The sequence below is a fragment of the Pituophis catenifer genome, unplaced genomic scaffold, assembly GCF_029215685.1.
Source record: "Pituophis catenifer annectens isolate HBS135680 unplaced genomic scaffold, rPitCat1.0.hap2 SCAF_8, whole genome shotgun sequence".
Classification (NCBI taxonomy): domain Eukaryota; kingdom Metazoa; phylum Chordata; class Lepidosauria; order Squamata; family Colubridae; genus Pituophis; species Pituophis catenifer.
Window position 1 is genome coordinate 16,563,268 of NW_027256888.1, and position 21,586 is coordinate 16,584,853.

Here is a 21,586-nt window from a genome sequence, read left to right on the forward strand (position 1 = left end):
CTGTATTTGCTCTGGGAAGTCCGGGGGGGGGGGAAGGGGAGGGTTCGGGCAGGAGAGGGGAGGAGGGAAAGGAAAATATGTGTAAAATTTTTAAAAACTTTTTAATATGTTAATGATAGGAACTTCCTTTAATATATATATTAACAAAAACATAGCACTTATTGTTTGATAGGAACAAACCAAAAGGAACGAGGAAATAATAGCCTGAACCCCAATATTATTTTATTTGCTGTACAGAAAACATGATGAAGAAATCAACCACAGCTATTTTAATACAAATTAGCTTAATAATCAAATCAGCAATTTACAGTTATGTGTAATCAGGATGGATTTGATTTAAATTGAGTCGATTTAAATCATGATTTAAATCATGATTTAAATCACTAGTAAAAAGACTTGATTTAAATCAACTCAATTTAAATCATAAATCATAATTTTTAAAGAGCGACTGTCATCTCTGCTACTCCTGCTGTTGACTCACCGATAGTCCCAGTGTTGCAGAATATACAGCCTTGTGCTACATAACTAAGCTCCATTTCATGTTGAATAAACTAAATTATTTATGTATCTTAAATAGAAAACTATCTTACGATAGATTTTTACCCCAAAAGTTTTTTATTAAAATAAATTCAATAAAAATAAAAAAATCTGATTTAAATAAAAAAATCTGATTTAAATAAAAAAAATCCAATTTAAATTTAAAAAATCCGATTTTTTTGATTTTTTTAAAAAAATCATTGATTTTTATCCACCCTGTGTGTAATACAGATTACAATAACATTCATTAAAAACCAAGAAAAAATATTCTTTGTAGTAAATTAAGATGGTTTCTTAAATCTACCTAATTGGGAAAGAGGATTCCCACAAAAGTTTTAATTGGTGAACTCAATGTAGTTGTTCTTTCTAAACTTTAGGATTCCCATTAATGCAAAAAACCTCCCTTATTTTAATTTTAACATACATCTTTTTTTTTTTACATAATTTCAATCATTTGGTCATATTTAACATATTGTATTTGTTTGACATATCTATAGGATAGAAAAAGCACAATCATTTGGAAAATGCATCAGTGAATGTTTTTCCTGCTGCAAACATAAGCTTGGTTTGTTTGTTAAAAGCTGCATTTTGCTTTGAATTGCAATACTTATTACGTTTTCTAGTTTTAAGCAAAAATACGAGGCCATGTCCCTCTTTGGTGCTCCAAAGAGTGTTGCAAATGGGAAATTTATTCCAGCTTCTTTTCCACTGTGTCTTTCTGTTTCTTCTTTTTCTCTTGGTAAGAACTGTACTGCGAATCAGTTCCGAAGAGTTTATCCCACCATGTGAAGATTGAAGAGTAATTTCCAATGAAGTTCATATGATGGAAGTCATGAAAGCGAGAGCCAGCATAAAAGGGCAGGAAATGTAAAGGATTCAGAGGAATATCATAGCCACTGAAAGGAAAAATAATGGAATGCACAGACTGTTAGATTTACAACATGCAGAAAAAAACTTCTCAACCCTGGGAAGAGATAAGTAACATACTAAGACAAGTTTCTATATGGTGATTATTCCATAAACATACACAACCTAGTCAAGCATGAGTTTTTCATATTTTTCATTTTCTCCCATAGTATCTGCCAGCCAATCCGATCTGGCAGGATCGGTGCACTTTGAGTTCCATTGATTCAACGATCACATCTATAAACATCCCAGAAGAATGCCTTTCTCTGTACCAACAACTGCCCTCTGGAATGTGGTTCCTCACAAGATTTGAATGGCCCAGCCAACTGATGTTTTGAAGGGCCCTTAAAATCTTTGTCCAGGCCTTTGGTGAGTGTAACTCAAGCCCCTTTTTCTTTGTTCCCATCCATGTATGTTAACTCTGCTATCTTTGCTGGGGTTTTTTTTTAATTTGTTTTAAATGTTTTTTAAAATTTGTAAACTGCCTGGATTTGCTGAGAGTCAGTGGCATATATCAAGGATCTGGGAAAGGCAGATGTTGTTTGATGGTATTAAAGATATCATCACAGAGGGTAAGATGTTCTAAAGTTGCTTTTTGCAATTAGTTGGTTTGGTCATGCCAAACGATGGTGCTCTAGATGTTTTGGATTGCGCCCAAGGGGCTTATTACTATTGGTACTATATTTGCTTTCTTTTGCCACAGTCCTTTGAGTCTGATATCTCCAGGTACTGTCACATCCACAGTTTGGATGTTAAGTTTGGGGAATTAAATGGCAGGTGCCCACCTGTTTGAATTCTAGAGCAGAGGTGTCAAACCTGCAGCCCACTGGCCGCATATGGCAGTGGTAGATTTCAAATTTTTTTACTACCGGTTCTGTGGGTGTGGCTTTGTGGATGTGGCTTGGTGGATGTGGCAGGGGAAGGATACTGTAAAATCTCCATTTCCTCCTGATCAGCTGGGACTTGGGAGGCAGAGAATAGATGGGGGCGGGGCCAGTCAGAATTTTTACTACCGGTTCTCCAGAACTGGTCAGAACCGGCTGACACCCACCTCTGGCATACCGCCTGCGCAGGCCATGCCCACCCCGGCTCTTCAAGCACAAAAACAATCTTGAGATGTCACAATACAGACTGCCATGTGATCAGTTTTGACACCCCTGTTCTAGAGCAATTTAGCTTTTTCTATTTTGTGGTCCCACCAGTTCTTGCCTGCAAGCAAATAGTATTTCTTGCAGATCTTCAAATTCACCATTGTTACTATTTTGTCATGCCATTTCTTGTGATCAGTTTGTGCAATCTTTCTGCAGCAAACTAGGTGATCCACTGCATTTGCTGGCTGTTGGTGTCTTCTTAATTCCTGCTTTCTATGCACTGAGGACCCAGATTGTTGGGGGCAATATGCTGACTCTGTAAACTGCTTAGAGAAGGCTGTAAAGCACTCTGAAGCGGTATATAAGTCTAAGTGCTATTTCTATTGTTCTTAAGGTTAGGCCAGAATTAGTTTCCCTCTGTCTCTTTCTTCAACTTTCCTGCTCTTAGGCATTGCCAGGTCTCTCCAATACTTAGTAAGCTTTCATGGTATACTAGCTTCGATGCATCTTCTTCACTGTCCAGATATATTTACAATGCCCTTTTTTCTTTTTCAACTGTCTTCCAACGTTCTACATCTACATCTACATTTTCCTTGGTAAGTAGAGTCTGTCAACATTGCTGTTTGGATGAAGGGCATGATTCATTGTCATTATTTTTCTGGTCCTCCAATCTAGGACTTTTAGTTCTGCTTGACTCTGGTAAGCTATTCCAGCTGTGTATCTAATAAGCAGAATCACCTGATCTGTCCCCGTACCCACACACACACAAACACAGCCAGTCGAGGGTTAAGGAAACACTTTGGAACGCACCCAGGTCTTATCTCCCACTTGGCAGCGATAGACACACCGTCTGCCAAGTGACTTTATTTTCAAAGTAAAACAGAAAGATAAATACTCAAGAGTCCAAATGTCCGACACTTTAAATCTTTCTCTCAGCAGCTCCAGACGAGGCTTTAGTGACTATCCAAGGTTTGCTTTGTTCGTCACAAAGATCCTTGCCCACCACCCTCTATTATATAGTCTCTGGGGTGTGGTCCAGTGACTCAGTTCTAATCCCTAGCACGCCTCCTAAGCTGCTGCAAACGTTTATCACGCCTTCGGAGGCGTGCGTCCAGGAATGATGTTTCCTCATCACTCTGATCCAAATCAGCTGTCTCCTCTCCCTCGGCCGGCACTTGAGACAATGCCAGAGGGGAGGGGCCTGAAGAGGGAGGCCTGGCTGACTCCTCTTCCTCATGCTCGGAGCTTTCTTCCTCTGATGGGACAGGCTCAGAGGGCGGGGCCACAACATCACCTAGGTCAGTGATGGTGAATCTTTTCAGCACCGAGTGCCCAAACCAGAAGGCGTGTGCATGTGCATGCAGTGGAGCGCCGGAAACCTGAAGACCAGCTGGCCAGTGCGCATGCCCACAGAGAGGACTCTGAGTGCCAGAGGTTCACCATCACTGACCTAGGTACTAACTGCCTTGATGGTATTTCCTCTACTGAGTTGGGACTTTAAAACTGTCTTCACTCTCATGATATATTCATTTCTAACCTTTTTCTTGACATCAAAGTGCTTGATGTTGTCAGCTTGAAGGATGCCCAGGTATTTGTAGTGATCGTTTTCATCCAGACTCTTGATGGTATTTGCATAGAGCATCTTGATTCCTTCAGTTTTCACTATTTTTCCCCTGTTGATGGTGAGGCTGGCACATTTATCCAATTCAACACAGTATATATGTTTTGTTTTCTTTTCTTTTCGTAGGTCTTTATGTGTATTTCTCTTTAGCCAGGTTCTTCCTACGTAAACCAAGATTTTTCTGCAGCCCTAGTTCAGTGAAATCCCAATCCACTAGTTTCTAGGCTTTTTTTCTCCAGCAGCCAACAAGCTCCCTGCTGCCCATTGGGAGACTAATTGGGAGACATTGGGAGATTTTACTGAACTAGGGCTGCAGAAAAATCTTGGTTTACATAGGAAGAACCTGGCTAAAGAGAAATACACATAAAGACCTACGAAAAGAAAAGAAAACAAATTTAGAGAGAGGATACATGGGATGAAGGTGTGGTTAACAGATGAGGGGTTATAAGCCTGAAATAGATCTATCTTAGTCTCCTTAGTCTCCCAATGGGCAGCAGGGAGCTTGCTGGCTGCTGGAGAAAAAAAGCCTAGAAACTAGTGGATTGGGATTTCACTGAACTAGGGCTGCAGAAAAATCTTGGTTTGCGTAGGAAGAACCTGGCTAAAGAGAAGAAGCAATTCTATTTCAGATGGTGTTTTTCTACGCAGCTTCAGTTCATCTATGTGAAGTAGATAGGATAGCCAAGCAGATGTTTTTGATGTTTGATAGCCATTACTTGATTAATAATAATAATAATAATAATAATAATAATAATAATAATAATAATAATAATAATAATAATAATAATAATAATAATTTTATTTCTATACCGCCCTTCTCCCGAAGGACTCAGGGCGGTGTACAGCCAATTTAAAAACACAAGGCAACAATGATTAAAAATTAAAATAATTAAATAGATTTGGCCTGGTTTAAAATCCCGAAAATTTAAAATACCCCAATTTAAAATTATTATGTTGATAGCCCGGCCTGGCGGAACAACAGGGTCTTCGGTGCGCAGCAAAACACCCAGAGGTCGGAGAGCTTACGTATTTCCGGGGGCAGTTCATTCCACAGGGCTGGGGCTCCCACAGAGAAGGCCCTCCCCCTGGGTGTCACCAGCCGACATAACTTGGCTGATGGCACCCTGAGGAGACCCTCTCTGTGGGAGCGAACTGGCCGGTGGGAGGCTATTGGTGGCAGAAGTCAGTCTCGAAGGTACCCGGGTCCTGTGCCATGGAGCGCTTTAAAGGTGATGACCATCATCTTGAATCGACCCCGGAAGACCACTGGGAGGCAGTGCAGCTCGCGCAGGAGGGGTGTCACGCGGGCACGAGTTGTGCCCATAACCACCCGCGCGGCCACATTCTGGACCAGTTGGAGCCTCCGAGTGCTCTTCAAGGGGAGCCCCATGTAGAGAGCATTACAATAATCCAGCCGGGAGGTGACAAGGGTGTGAGTGACCATGCGCAAGGCGTCCCGGTTCAGAAAGGGCTGCAACTGGCGAATCAGGCGAACCTGATAAAAGGCCCCCCTGGCCACGGCCGTTATATGCTCTTCTAAAGACAGCTGTGCATCCAGGAGGACACCCAGATTGCGAGCCCTCTCTGTGGGGGGCAAAGAGTCACCCCCAATAGTCAGCGATGGCACCTGCTGACTATATTGGGACGCCGGCAGCCACAGCCACTCGGACTTGGACGGGTTGAGTCTGAGCCTGTTCCTCCCCATCCAGACCCGCACGGCCTCCAGGCAGCGAGACATCACATCAAGGGCATCGTTGGGGTGGTCTGGGGTGGAGATGTACAGCTGAGTATCATCAGCGTACAGATGACACTTCACCCCAAAACCACAGATGATCTCACCCAATGGCTTCACATAAATGTTGAACAGAAGGGGCGAGAGGACCGACCCTTGTGGCACTCCCCATGCGAGACGCCTCGAGGTCGACCTCTGCCCCCCTGCCAACACAAACTGCGAGCGGTCAGAGAGGAAGGAGGAGAACCACCGCAGAACGGTGCCCCCTATTCAGTACTGTTGGCAATGACAAGCAGTAGTGGTAATAGTGAATCTCCTTGAATTCTCTTTTGATATTAACATCTCCCAGTCTATCACCACTGACCAGCAACTATGTCTTCCATTGTACACAAAAACCTCTAATGTTTGTACTGACTCCTGTTATTTCTAGGCACCTGATTTTTCTTGTCCTTTTCTGTTTTTATTACAAGTTCTTTCATTTCAGCTTATGTTTTATTCTAATCCACTTTCTTTATCCAGGCTCCATTCTTGTATTTCTTTATATTAAAAAAATGCATCTTTCATACTACTTTCTCTTATGATCTATCATTTGTTGTTTATAACTTATGATTTATGATCTATGACATCACTTTGTCATTTGTATGTACAACGAGAGTTTACGCACTGGATACAAATTCCTTGTATGTTCAATCACACTTGACCGATAAAGAATTCTATTCTATTCCATTCCATGTTATCCCATAGCTGCACCCAGAACTACACTGTTTCTTTATCAGGTATTGATCGGTTCACTGCAGTCATGCCATTGATGGATTGTACAAACGTTTCTGATTTGACTGAAATTGGAGATTCTGCCTATAGTGTGCAATTTGAGCTTCATATTTGCTGATCTTCTTGGCTATAGCCGTTATTTGATACTTTATTATTTCCAGTGCTTCTTTAACCTTCCTTGTTTCTAGATGATATCTCTTGATCAGATTTTTTAGTTTTCTTATTCTTCAGGTTTATTTTTCTTTCATCTGTTCAATATTCTATTTAACTAGTGAAAACCTTTTTGCCCAAACAATATCTGAAGAATTTAGAAGCTTGTCATGGAGAAGTTATTGACAACTTTTTCAAATAGTTGTTTAAATAATTCTAAAATTTCTGAATCTGAACACAAAGAATCATAAATAAGTAACAGAAGATTACCTGTGAACATCAATGGTCTGTATCAAACGACAAACCATCCATGCCCATAGCAAAATTAGGTGATTACAGAAGACAATTATTCCAATGAAGAATTCAGTTCCAAGGATTAGAGTTTCTAAAGGATGTGTATATGCAGCTTGCATCCCAAATGGTGCCTGAAGAAAAGTATACAGAAAAGGTTTGTCCACCTGTATCCATACTGAAGAAAAAATTCATATATATGCTTCAATATGACTGTTTCAGATTATCTTCCTTCACCTGCTAACCTTGAACTCACACAGTTTCAGGAAATGTAAGACTGAATAAATAGAATACATTTCTAAATGTAATAATATTTGCTACTGCTAACTCCAGACAGCACCTTAAAACAGTAGGTGCTGTATAACTGTGGATACTGTATGATTTAAAGACACACAGATAGGATTCAATAGATCAGGAAACTTGTGTATTCAGTGAAGTTTTCCTCAACGTTTAAAAAAGATCATGCTAAAGAGGTTGCTTGATACTAATTTTCATATTATTTTAGAGACAGAAATTAAGTTATTCAAGTAAAACTGACAAATGTACAAATGTTCTGCAAAAAATATTGTTGGTTTACTGCAATGTTTAAAACTCTTAACCTCTTGTAAACCTTTCTGGCCTCATACGATAGGAAGAACTTTAAGTAAAGATTCTATAGACAAATAATAAACCCCAGGTTTCGCCTCCCTATTTCTAAAAATAATAACTAACACATGTCCATTGCATGAAATTTTAAGGTTGCAATCATATACCGAAACAAGTTCCGGTGAGTTGCATGGAGTATTCTTATTGGTAAGCGCATATACAATTTAACCATGTAAACCAAAAACTTAAGAAATTACATACAAGAAATTCATGATGTACTTTGTGGATATATTTATAAATTCTCTCATGATGAAGTAGTCGATGCAAGAAATAATGCCAGGTATCTTCAATCACAGCACATCCAAAACACCGAGCAAGTATCACAAACCTTTAAAAGAAAAATTAGCTTTTGAGATATATATTTGTGCAATCTATCCAATGAACAATGCTAGAAATCTGACATATAATACTCAGAAATTTTAATAAAACATTTTTTTCCTCTTGGAGCAACAAGCACAGCAAAATAAATTGCTTTTTGAGAAAGACAGGAAACAGTAGTTACATATGATGTAGTTTATATTATATTTAAAATAAAATAGCACTTAGGCATCAATTTTCATCTTGAATAAAGATATCCAGGTATTATCTATTATATTTGTATTTGTTTTGTAGAATGAATAAGTGATAAAATTTGAAGAATGTATAGAGATTAACAGACAATTAGAAATAACAAACACTGCCTCCCCCTAGCACCCCTAGGTGTGTGTGTGTGTGTGTATATTCCAGCATAACTCTGGAATGCCTCAAGTAATTTCAACCAAATTTGGTCCCAGATGACTTACCCTCTGGAAATAAATACTGGGAGAGGGGGCGGCACCTCGGGGAGCAGGGTGTCTGTGTGTGTGTGTGTGTGTGTGTGTGTGTGTGTGTGTGTGTGTGTGTGTGTTCCACCATAATTCTGGAACACATGGGCCGTTAAGGAGACCGAGTGCGGTGTCCTAGAGTGGCAATTGTGATGTCAGTTCCTTCACAGCTTCCTCTAGAAAGCCAGCCTTGACATTTGCCCTCCAGTGGACCAATGGGGAAGTGCATGATTGATTTGGGGCAAAGTGCCAGGATAATAGACAGGGTAGGAAAGAGGAGCACATGGGAGGGGGAAGGGAGAGGGCAAGGATGATGGGCATGGGAGTAGGGGGAAGAAAGGCACTTCTCTCATATAATGTAAGAATGTAAGAACCAGGCTTTTGTTTGTTTTACCACACATCTGTTGCATTTATTCCCAGTCATAATGAAAACTTTTGGAAAGCTGACTGAAAGCAAAATTCTTTATTTAGATGGATGGTGAACTTAGATTTAGCACAGAAGGTATTGCTCGTTTGATTTTAAGGCTTATATTTTTTTTAAAAGAAGAATTAACAACAGCTCTTTATTCATGTTTATATTGTGCTTACTGTAGAAGCTTTCAGTTTTAAAAAGCATAATGTCCATCTGTATTAATTGTGTTGACAGTCTGTGCTTATTTTCAATTGTCTTAAAAGCATTTTCAATCCGTCAGAAGCCTCTGACAACCTTCCTTCCTTCCTTCCCCCCATCTGCCCCTTTCATCTAGGACACAGCATTCTCTAGTTTTTAATAAATTTGAAATTACTGAAACCAAAGATTCAAAAACATTTTTCGTCAAACTTCTAGAAATTTCTCCCAAATCCAGCCCTTTATCAGCATATCAGTATTTTTAATGTGTGGAAATATGACAAATAATCAAATATTACTTACCATCTTGGCATCCTTTCCCAGTCATAAGGAATATTGAAATATTCTGTGAAATAATAGGTACCACATATGAGAGGCAGCTGAATAAAAAACTGATTGAACATAAGATTTTTAAAACATTTCCATTGTCCTGTCCATGTTTCTGGTTTATCCTATAAGAGCGGCAAATAAACAAAAATAATTAAATAGTGAATATAGCAAACTGATTACTTTTCCTACAGGCTCTCTTTCCAACTACAATAATGCTAACATAAAACATATCACAACATATTCTGGACTTTTGTATTTTTGTTGCAATGTCTCCTACAGTACATGTAAAGGCTTGAGGTTATACAATTTTGTCCTTGCTCTCTACCCCATATGCCTGTTATTCCAATTACTGAGATAGGAAAATTACTGTCCATTCATAGTGATTCTCTTAGTTAAGAATACAATCTTAGGCAAGTTTACTTACAAACATAAGCGTCATTATGTTCAGTGGTATTTTCTCCATAAGTATGGATAGGACTGCAGCAAAGTAAGATGCTTAACTTGAGTTCAAATATTACACTGCAAAATGTGCATTCTTGAAATGAGGTGATTTGAATATGAACCATCTGATTTTTTAAGAATTAGAGAACTGTTCTCTGATTATTTTTAATTTTGATTTTATTTGTCCTGCACTGAGATTAATAATTTCAGGCGAGATTTCTTCTGATGCACTTTAGTCAATACAAATATTAGTGAGGATTCAATAAATAATTCACACATTATATAAGTTATAAATCAACTACTATCTGGAATGAGCTCCCCCCAGAGATACGGAGGATCCCTGATCTACGCACTTTCCGCCGTGCTCTCAAGACCTTTTTATTCCATCAGGCTGGCCTGGCCTAATTTTTCCCTTTTTTCCTTTTAAAAACACAAATTTTAAATTGTTTTTAATTCATTGGGGTGTTTTAAATCTGTCTTCGGCCAAATTGTTTAATTCGGTTTTATTCTGTTTTTAAATTTTGTATTTATGTGTTTGTATCTTGTGGCTGTTCACCGCCCTGAGTCCTTCGGGAGTAGGGCGGTATATAAATCAAATAAACTAAACTAAACTGCTTTAAGTTATAAATCTAGTTAAAGCTCTGCTTTAAATAAAGTTTTCTGTAGGCAAGAGTTATGTATATGGCTGCTAGTTAAAGGACGGCCCATAATTTCATGATATTTCATGAATTTCATAAAGACTTTAGTCTTCTCCCATCAAATAATTTGAAGACACATTAACAAACAGGTTTTTCAAGTGATTAGCTCCAAGCCTGACAGAAAAGCTCTTTGTTCTCATGATTTTTTTTGAAGTTATATTTTCACAATTTGTTGAGGGTAATTACTGAAGCTTAGCATTTATTGCATCTCAGCATATCTTTGAATAGATCTTTGTAGTTAAGAGTAGCCAAATAATACCCCAGTAGATAAATTTAATTTATTGTAATCATCAGAGTTTCAAGTCCTTTTTATTCATTTCTTTCAATACTACCAGATAGAACTGAGATTTGATACCAATTTTTTGCAAAAGAGGCAATAGACACAAATTTCATATTACGACACCACACAATAAGGACAAAGAAGTATCAGATCATTTTAACCTCCCAGAACACTCAACAGCCACAAAGGCTTTTAACGCACTATAAATGTAATTATATGTAATTTTAAATTGTAATTTATTTTATATGTAGTTTGCATCTGTGTAACAATCTTTCCTCTCCCTTCACTCTCCCTCATTACAATTCAAATCCTAAATGTAGTCACTCTGGGCATTTAAAGAAATGAACTTCGAACGGGAGAGAAGCTGACGTCGTGACAAGATGGACGGAGGATTCCTGGGGCTCCAGGATCGCCGCTGAGAGCCCCGCCACCAGACGGTCCTAATTAGTTTAGTTTAGTTTAGTTTGAATTTGTATACCGCCCTTCTCCCTGAGGACTCAGGGCTGTGAACAGCCAAATAAAAACATCAAATACAAATATTAAAATACAGTTAAAAATATATATATAAATTTGGCCCCATTAATTAAAATGATAAACAAAACAATTAAAAACACTTAAAAAGAATTAGGCCAGCCCGGCTTGTTGGAAAAAGAAAGTTTTAAGGGCACGGCAGAAAGCACTGAGGTCATGGATTCTCCTTATCTCTGGGGGCAACTAATTCCAGAGGGTGGGTGCCCCCACAGAGAAGGCCCTTCCCCTGGGGGTCACCTGCCTACATTGTCTGGCTGATGGCACCCTGAGGAGGCCCTCTCTGTGGGAGCGCACGGGTCGATGGGAGGTCGTCGGTGGCAGCAGGCGGTCTCGAAGATAACTAGGCCCTATGCCATGGAGCGCTTTAAAGGTGATAACCAACACCTTGAAGCGCGCCCGGAAGACCACCGGGAGCCAGTGCAGTTCACACAGGAGCGGTGTTACATGGGAGCGCCACGCTGCTCCCGTCACTACCCACGCTGCTGCGTTCTGGACCAGTTGGAGCCTCCAGGTGCTCTTCAAGGGGAGCCCCATGTAGAGAGCGTTGCAGTAATCAAGGCGAGAGGTTACGAGGGCATGAGTGACTGTGCACAGGGAATCCCGATCAAGAAAGGGCCGCAACTGGCGGATCAGGCGAACCTGACAAAAGGTCCCCCTGGTTACAGCTGTCAGACATTCCTCCAAGGACAGCTGCGTATCCAGGAGGACTCCCAGATTGCGAGCCCTCTCTGTGGGGGCCAAAGACTCGCCCCCAATAGTCAGTGATGGACCTCACAGTCTTGTTTTGACTGTGATAGTGGAGGGCACATCCTGATGATCCCAGGGTCACCGCAAAGTCCCTGGTTGATCCAGGAGAAGCCCTTTTTATAGTGGCGGGATGACAGCCATTGTAGCTGCTGAAGTTGGGACAGCTCCGGAAGAAGATTAGAAGGACAGTGAGTCAATGAGGTGAGAGACTTTCAATTTAAATCAATATAAAAGAACATCCTGAAACTGAAGTGAAAACTAAATTGGAGATAAAAAGAAATTAAGCAGCGAAATTAAGGTGGACTTTTTTTTAATTTGTTTTTGACTGGAACTGGATTGAAAGGGATTAATAGAACTGAGAATTTTTGTTTTACGTTTTTAAGCCTCTGTGCTTTTATTATAATTCTCTATTTAATCTTTTCTTCTTTTTTGAGGATTATTTCTTTTTCAATTTTATTGATTAGGCCACTTGTATTTTTTTTTAAAAAAAAAATTGGATTACAATTGTGGGAAAGGAAGGGGAGTGTATAATATTGCCATCTAGTGGATTGGAAATTTTGTTTCTTATTTTTTCTGCTCAAGCTGCAAGTTGCAACAATTGCGCTACATTTTGTTACAACTCAAGGACTCTGAACTTTCTTGAAGATAAGATAGTTGGAAGCACATTTGTGGAAATTTGAATTATCTGTATTGTTTATTCAGGTGTTCTTCGGGGAACTATCAGAAGTAAGAGTCTGAGACTGAATGAGAGAGATTTGTTAGTGTTTGGGAGGGAGAGCAGCAGAAAAACTGAAATCTATCTTTTTTTTCTCTCCCTTCATTTTTTCCTTGCTAAGTCATAACTCTCTGTATTCTTCCCCTGTTTAAACATTTTTAATGGATTTATTAAACTTTTTTTCCCCTCTTATAAATAACTGAATTGGATTAAGGTACACAAGTGCCTGAAGATTGTTTTTTCTTTTATTTGTTGGCTTTTTATCTTCCAGTTTTGTTTTCTTTCTTTTCTGTCTGGCCTTCCTTTCTGATGTTTTTCATTTTTTTTTTTTTTGATATTTGGAATAATATACACCTCCTTTAAATTGGATTATGGTATAGAAGAACCTGAAGAATTGTTAATTTTTTCTCTTTTTTTTTCTTTTTCTTTTCTTTTTGGCTTTCCTTTTTTTTGGCTATTTGTGACTACTTGATAGAATGAGTAGAAAGGTAACGGCAGTAGGCTCCTCCTCAACCATGCCTTCCTCATCACCATCTGGAAGACAGCGATCCATTCAGACGATGCTTCAACAGGAGAAGGAGAAAGAGAAAGAGACAACACTATAGATGATTCTCCAGGTAATCCAGAAGATTGAACAACAATTAAAGACAGATGAAAAGGTGGAGAGTATACAGCAAATGATGTTGAAATATGAAGATAGACTTGAGAAAAATGAGGAGCAAAGAGAAGAAAAAATTAAAGATATAGATACTAAATTGGAAGAAGTTGAACATGACAGGAGTGGATTATTTGGATGGGAGATGGATAGATCAGAATTCTATCTCAGATTTCAATTCAATTCAATTCATGTAGAGGAAGAAAAAGGAGAGAATTTGGCAGAAGTAATGATAGGAATCTTAGCAGAAGCACTAGAAGTCACCAAGGAGAAGATGATGGATGGCATAGATAAGATATATCAAGTTTATACAAGGTATGCAATGCACAACAAATTACCACGAGAAGTACACATAAGGTTTACCAAGAAATCGATCAAAACACAAATACTGCAGATTGCTAGAGAAAAAACACTGAAGTACAAGGAGAAAGAAATTGTGGTTCTAAAGCAAATACCAAGAAAAGTGAGGAAAATGAGAGAATACCAATTCTTGACTAAAATACTACTTCAAAAAGGTGTGAACTACAGATGGCTGATACCAGAAGGATTAGTGCTAATGTGGCAATAGCAAGGATACAGAATAGATGCAATAGATAAAGTTAAAGTACTTTATGCAGAATTCTTCAAAGAGAAGGAAGTGGAATTGAAAAAGACAGAATTACCAATAGAACTCCAAGAGGAGGACTTAGCAATGATTGAAAAAGCAGAAGGAGTAGTAGGGGGGACTATAGAATACAAAGAACAACGTGAACCGAGAACTACTAGAGCAATAAATCCTTTTTACAAAGTATGAACATGGAAGAGAAAAAATTGATTTCGATAAACATAAATGGACTTAATTCAATGGTTAAAAGAAGAAAGGTATTTCACAAATAGGAGAAATTAAAATTTGATATAATCTGCTTGCAAGAAGAACATATTAAAAAGCAATATGAACAGTTATTGGTGCAGTCAAAATTAGGGAAAATTTTTACATCATTGCCACAATGTAAAAAAAGAGGAGTTGTCTTATATATTAGAAATACAATACTAGCAGAGCAAATATACGCAGATGATGAAGGAAGAATGTTGATGGAAATAATAGATAATAATATGAAAATACTTTTAACAGCACTATACGCTCCAAATAACAATCAAGGTGACTTCTATAGAAAATTGCATATGAAAATAATTGAATTGGAATATGATAATATCTGCATTATAGGAGATTTTAATGGTATAGTGGATGAGAAATGGATTATAAATTGTATAAAACAATAAACCATAGCAGAAAGATACTACTAAAATCTTTTTTTAAGATGACTGAGGAAATGAATTTAAAAGATGCATGGAGAGACAGAAACGCAAAAAATAGACAATATACTTTCTATTCTGACAGACACTCATCTTGGTCTAGATTAGATATGATATGGACAACAATGGAATTGACTCTGAATATAGAACAAATTGAGATAGAAGCAAATACGTGGGCACATCATAACCCAGTGACAGTGAAATGGAAAGGACAAAGGAGAAGATCCAGATGGACTTTAAATAACACTGTATTAAAAGAAAAGGATTTTGTCCAGAAAATAGAGAGAGAATTGGCTTCTTTTCAAGGAGAATAGGAAAGAGGACACATTGATGCAAAAACTTTGGGATACAATGAAAGCTTATGCCAGAGGTCTGATAATGGACTATACAAGGAAAAGAAATATTAAGAAAAGACAAACTTATAAAATACTAGAAGATGATTACAAGAGATTTGAAAAAGAACTCCAGAAATCTCCACATAAAAAAGATGTTAAAATGAAAATGGACACAATAAAACATAAAATGGAGTTATTGGAGAAAGAAGATCTAGCCCAAAAAATTAGAAGTACTAAACAGAATTATTTTGAGAATGCTAACAAGCCAGGCAGAGGGTTAGCATATAAATTGAAAAAAGAGAGAGAATCAAGAAAAATAATACAACTAATGGACGACCAAGAACAAAGCAAATTTGGGAACAAGGAGAAGAAAAAAAATATTCAGGACTATTATAGACAACTGTATGAGCAGGAAAGTATAGAGGAGGGAAATGTTATACAATACCTCCAAAATGCAAATTTACCTCAGACCCCTAAAGAAGAGCATATGACGGGCGTGGCCAGGGGGGCTTTTTATCAGGTTCGCCTGATACGCCAGTTGCGCCCCTTTCTGGATCGGGACTCCTTGTGCACAGTCACTCATGCCTTGGTTACGTCACGCCTGGACTACTGTAACGCTCTCTACATGGGGCTCCCCCTGAGGAGCACCCGGAGGCTCCAGCTGGTGCAGAATGCGGCCGCGCGGGTGATTATGAGAGCGACGTGGCGCTCCCACGTAACACCTCTCCTGCACGAGCTGCATTGGCTCCCGGTGGTCTTCCGGGTGCGCTTTAAGGTGTTGGTTCTCATCTTTAAAGCGCTCCATGGCTTAGGGCCAGGGTATTTGCGAGACCGCCTGCTGCTACCGATAACCTCCCACCGGCCAATACGCTCTCACAGACAGGGCCTCCTCGGGGTGCCGTCGGTCAGGCAATGTCGCCTGGCGGCCCCCAGGGGGCGAGCCTTCTCTGTGGGGGCACCCGCCCTGTGGAATGAGCTGCCTCCTGGAATACGATTGATCCCGGACCTCCGGACCTTCCGTAAAGCCCTGAAGACGTTTTTATTTCATCAAGCTGGCCTAGCCTAAATGGTTTTTTAATTGGGATTTTAAATTTTATGTATTTGGGGTTTTAAATTTGGGTAGCCAATGATTTAATTCTTTTAATTATCTTAACTTTTGCATTTGTATGTTTTTTAATTTTGGCTGTTCACCGCCCTGAGTCCCTTCTGGGAGAAGGGCGGTATACAAATTAAATTAATAATAATAATAATAAAGATATCAAGGAGATGCTAGAGAGAAATATAACGATGATGGAACTAACTGAAACAATTAAAAAACAAAAGAATGGGAAGGTACCAGGGCCAGATGGACTGCCAGCGGAATATTATAAGACATTGCAGGAATCCTTGAGTCTCCCACTTTTAGAAGTGATGACAAAGAAGGATATACCCAAGTCATGGTCAGAGGCATATACATATTACATTGGTTCCTAAGGAAGACACTGACCCACAATAAATCAAAAACTATAGACCCATATCCCTGCTAAATTCAGATTATAAAATTGTTGCTTCAATACTGGCAGAAAGACTTAAAAGATATCTAAACAACTTTATACATTCAGATCAAAATGGGTTTCTGCCAAAGAGACAAGTTAATATGAGAATAATTCTGGACACTTTTGAATATTATGAGGTCCATCCTGAAAAGCAAATGGCTCTGATATTTTTAGATGCACAAAAAGCTTTTGACAATGTGAATTGGCGATTTATGTTGCTTCAAATGGAACAGATGGGCTTTGGCAAAAAATTTATTCAAGCAATAGAAGCTATATATCATAAACAAACTGCAAAAGTAATGATAGATGGAGAATTGACATATTCTACTGAGATAAAAAAAAGGTACCAGACAAGGTTGTCCACTGTCCCCTCTCTTGTTTGTATTAACATTAGAAGTGCTAAATAGAAATATTAGAGAAGAAAAAGATATAAAAGGAATGAAAATTCAAAAGGAAGAATATACATTGCAAGCGTTTGCAGATGACCTGGTTTTTATTCTTGAAGATCCATTAATATAAATAACTACACTGATAGATAAAATAGGAGAGTTTGGGAAAGTAGCAGGTTTGAAAATTAATAAAGATAAAACGAAGATTTTGACTAAAAATATGTTGGTAAAACAAAAAGAATTGGCGGAAATATCAAAGATGCAGGTCAAAAATAAAGTTAAATATTTGGGGATATATTTGACAGCAAGATGTAGCACACTTAAGGAGAATAACTACAACAAACTCAACAGTTTGGGACAGACTTGGCGAAATGAGAAAATTTACAACTATCATTGATTGGGAGGATATTGACTATTAAGCTGAATATTTTGAATAATATTCAAAATAATAATAATCATATGAATAATAAATGAGGATAATGATCCAAAGATATATACCAGGTTGATAACATGAGAAATTAGATAATTTGTAAAATATGAATATGGGGATTAAGCACAAGGGATTTGTAACCGATCGACACACCGTTTGCAATTATTATGAAAGATGGATTTTTTATGTTTTGTTTGTTTAAAAAAAAAAAAAAAGAAATGAACTTCAATGACATTTGAAATTTAATGACACAAAAACAGCTATCGGAAAGTTTCTGATATTTCACTAACAAAGTTAGTGTGTTAACAAAGGTTAACCCAGCTCTTGCCCTCAATGTTTACAATGAGAGCACATAGTTCAGTCAAGTGGAATTGAAATCTTATCAAGAAACTGGCACAGGAACAGATACTTTTTCTAACCAAATGCAAACAACATATCATTCCTAAAGGAATGAAATAACCTCTACAGTCTGAATAACAGAACAGAATAACAGAGTTGGAAGGGACTTTGGAGGTCTTCTGGCCCAAGCCCCTGCTCAAGCTGGAGACCCTATACCACTTCAGACAAATGGTTGTCCAATCTCTTCTTAAAAACTTCCAGTGTTGGAGCATTTGACACCAGAACTCAAACAAGGGGAAAAAATAATTTAAACTTTTTGGACATTTTATGGCATATCTCAAAGTGCGAGTTTTGGAAAAACAGGACTTTAACTCCAGCACTGAATGAGAGGTTGCTGAACTTGCATGTTATTTATTTATTTTTATCCCCCCTTTTTACAAGTGGCTCAAGACAGAAAGCATACCTAAAATTCCTTCCTCCTATTCTCTCCACAACCCTGGCAGATGGTTGGGTTGAGAGAGAATGACAGTCCCAAAGTCACTCAGATGGATGGATGGACAGACATATCTCCCAAAAGTTTTAGCAATCTCAGAACATCTCAACAAACATAATGTTTTTAACATAATACAAATTCTAACTGATATAATAGTAATCTATTTTACACTGCATTTTCCTAACCAGTACGCTCCCATAGAGAGGGGCTCCTCCGGGTGCCGTCGGCCAAACAATGTCGGCTGTCGGCCCCTAGGGGGAGAGCCTTCTCTGTGGGGGCACCTACAATTTGGAACGAGCTCCCCCCGGAGATACGTAGGATCCCGGATCTGCGCACCTTCCGCCGCGCGCTTAAGACTTTTCTATTTTATCAAGCTGGCCTGGCCTAAATCTTCCCCCTTTTTAAATGTGGAAATTTTAAATTTTTAAATTTTAAATTCATCTTATTTATAGGGGTATGGGTAAGGCGTTTTAAATTGGGGAGCCATTTTAGATTTAATTCTGTTTTAAACGTATTTTAATTGTTTATATTGTATGTTTTTAATTTTGGCTGTTCACCGCCCCGAGTCCTTTGGGAGAGGGGGCGGTATAAAAATCTAATAAATAAATAAATAAATAAATAAATAAATAAATAAATAAATAAACCAATGGTCTTGCCCTCGTTACTCCCATCGCACCCCAATTTAAATCCTACATTAGTATGATAAAGTGAGTTGCATATCGTAAACATTTATACATTTTAATAGCAAAATAAAGCTAAATAAAGTGCTACCAAACTCCTGCTAATGTTTTAGCACTTTAGATTAACAATGTGTTCTCTTTCTTTAAAAATTCCATCTTACCTGCTGTATTTTATATTTTTGCATATAAGGTATAAACTGAAGTACAAATCCAGGTAAGCATATTAAAAAATAGAAAACTTCAAGAGCAAGAAATGAACCCCAAGTTGCAATCTGGAATTTAGTGTAGTTGTCCAGCATAGAGGTCCAAGCATTTTTAAGTGGCTGTTGTAGTGGATTCTCAGGCAGCAAAGAGTCAATGTATTCTATAGCAAGGTAGGCGGAATGCAGTATCTCAGAACTATTGTTATTCGCCATCGTTCAGTTCTGGCACATCACACTGACAGTTTCTTAACAAAGTTTCTATGAATCTGTAAAATGTCAAATTGAGAGAACTCGATAAATGGTAAGACTTAAACAGCAGCGCAATATTAATATTAATATATTCTATATTACAGCACACATTATAAAGGCAGGTTTGCAATTTCTAGAACTTAAATTTGCAGTTAGGTACATTTTGAGAGCATTTCATCTAGAGTCCATGTAAAAATTCCACAAAAAATGAGATTCAAAATTGTCCCCATTCTGAGCATATGGATATGATTTACATTTTGACTATGGTCTCATATCAGGTGTCTGTAAAAACACACATGTAGAACCCAAAAGGTTTTAGATGAGTAATTGTAATGGATTTCTAGATACAGATGGATGTAATTTGATGATGGCTTCACATGAATCCATGATAAAAGTAGTTAGCTGCCTCAGAAATCTGAGTTTATCCAGGTTTATTTTAATTTAGGTATTTTTTTTAATTTTCAAAAAACCTTTATTAAAATTTAAAATATTAAAATACAAATACAAATACATCTGTAACTAAAATACATCCATGATATTTGTACAATTCAACGTCGTTCTAACAGTATACAAATCTTAACTCTAAATTGTGTTTACATATATTTGATCAAGAAGGAATATCTGTGAATATTATGGAGTTAAGATTTGTGTAATTTAATATAATCACCAGTAAAGGCATTTTGCATGAGAGAGATAATATGGCACAGCTGATTTATTCTACCTGTTGCTTTCCAGAAGTATTGTGATGCAGTTCTAATTGCTAACTGCTACAACTAAAAAGAACATCGTGTTGGGGCAATGTTTGTCTAGAATATTTGATATGAAACCATTTTAAGCCATTCATTAACCCTGATCTGCACTGGACTTTTGTGAAAACATCATGGGTGGGGGGGACAGATACATTGCCTTGAGTGCCTTGGAGAAAAGTCCAGGACCAAGTTATTTTTATTCAGATGTTTCCTTCTTTTGCAACCATTATGAGTAAATGTATCATCTGTTGGAGAAGTACCTTTCAATGATCCCCTCATCTGCAAGAAACAAATCTCCCTCCCTAATTCAGAAATCTGCTTTGTTTCTGACGGAGATGCATTAGAAATTACTTAAAACGATCACGCATCGCAGCTAAGCGATATCCACCCCTCCCTCCCCCGCAAACACACACACACTAATAAAAGGGGAAAGAAGCGAAACACACACAAATAAACATGCGGAGGGGATCTGTCATTCTTTGGGGATGTTTAATAGGCTAACATACTGAAAGGCAATGAGTTCACTTCGGGAAAGTGCCTCTTCCTGCATTTCCACCCTCCGCATGATGAGACCGGTTCATTGCGCTGCAGAAAGGCCGGAAAGGCACAGGTCCACACAACCACACAGTCACACTCGAGCGATGGCTCCGGTTCGCTTACCTGGCGCAGCTCTCTCCGCAAAGCTCCGGTGGAGGGAAGGGGAAAAAAGGCAAATTCGTCCTCAGCGCCAGCTCTTCAGAAAGAAGCTCCCCGGGAATAGCTGTGAAGGCTTGCGCTGCTCCGATTGGCTAAAGCGCGAGATGTCGTCACGATCAGGCGTGCGCTCGCTCGACAATGAAGATAGGCGGGACACTGTAGCACGGGGGGTTACCACGGAAACCGCAAGAGTTTCCTGGCTCTGTTGTGTTTTGTTTAAATTTATATAAATTTAAATTTATTAATTTATATAAATTTAATAAATAAATAAATAAATAAATGAAGACGATGTTTGATAGAACCCGGTTAAGGAATGCAGGCTTTCAAGCCAAACCTGTCAAGCAGGCTTTCATTGACATAGATGCAGTAAAAATGAATAGCTTAAGCTACCTGGGCAAAAAAAAAAATGATTTTTTTTAAATTATTAAAGTTTTTTTAAAAAACAAACAAAAACAGATATATACATCTTCTTTTCAACATGTTCGCATCAGTGATCCATATTTATACATTTTCTCTTTCTTAATATATCCTTTATACATATATTTCTAGTATATCATATATATATACCCTTATAATATATTCTATCATTCTAGTTATTTTATTTACATTTGACATAAACATGTACCTAATTTCCTTTCCACAAT

The 21,586-nt window shown here is 38.1% G+C and overlaps 1 protein-coding gene across 2 annotated transcripts; it reads right to left on the reverse strand.

The window, feature by feature from the left end:
- Nucleotides 1-208: 208 nt before the first annotated feature.
- On the reverse strand, nucleotides 209-20,994 carry LOC139320234 (methylsterol monooxygenase 1-like). 2 transcript variants are annotated; one of them, XM_070948463.1, is made up of 6 exons: nucleotides 20,907-20,994; nucleotides 19,207-19,514; nucleotides 9,458-9,606; nucleotides 7,946-8,072; nucleotides 7,079-7,233; nucleotides 209-1,433 (listed from the first exon to the last, which is right to left on the reverse strand). In XM_070948463.1, exons 2-6 carry the CDS (start codon nucleotides 19,459-19,461, stop codon nucleotides 1,226-1,228), a joined length of 894 nt encoding a protein of 297 aa, XP_070804564.1. In that variant the 5' UTR covers nucleotides 19,462-19,514; nucleotides 20,907-20,994; the 3' UTR covers nucleotides 209-1,225. The 2 variants fall into 2 exon arrangements, with proteins under 2 accessions (XP_070804564.1, XP_070804565.1); XM_070948464.1 differs by lacking the exon at nucleotides 20,907-20,994 and having other exon boundaries at nucleotides 9,458-9,500; nucleotides 19,207-19,235.
- Nucleotides 20,995-21,586: the final 592 nt, after the last annotated feature.

Coding starts and splice junctions, on each gene's coding strand:
- LOC139320234 (XM_070948463.1), bottom strand. CDS start 19,461: ATGGCGAATAACAATAGTTCTGAGATACTGCATTCCGCCTACCTTGCT. Junction 7,234..7,945: donor AAGTACATCATGAATTTCTT/GTATGTAATTTC, acceptor ACTTTTCTTCAG/GCACCATTTGGGATGCAAGC. Junction 1,434..7,078: donor CAGACCATTGATGTTCACAG/GTAATCTTCTGT, acceptor TTTTCCTTTCAG/TGGCTATGATATTCCTCTGA.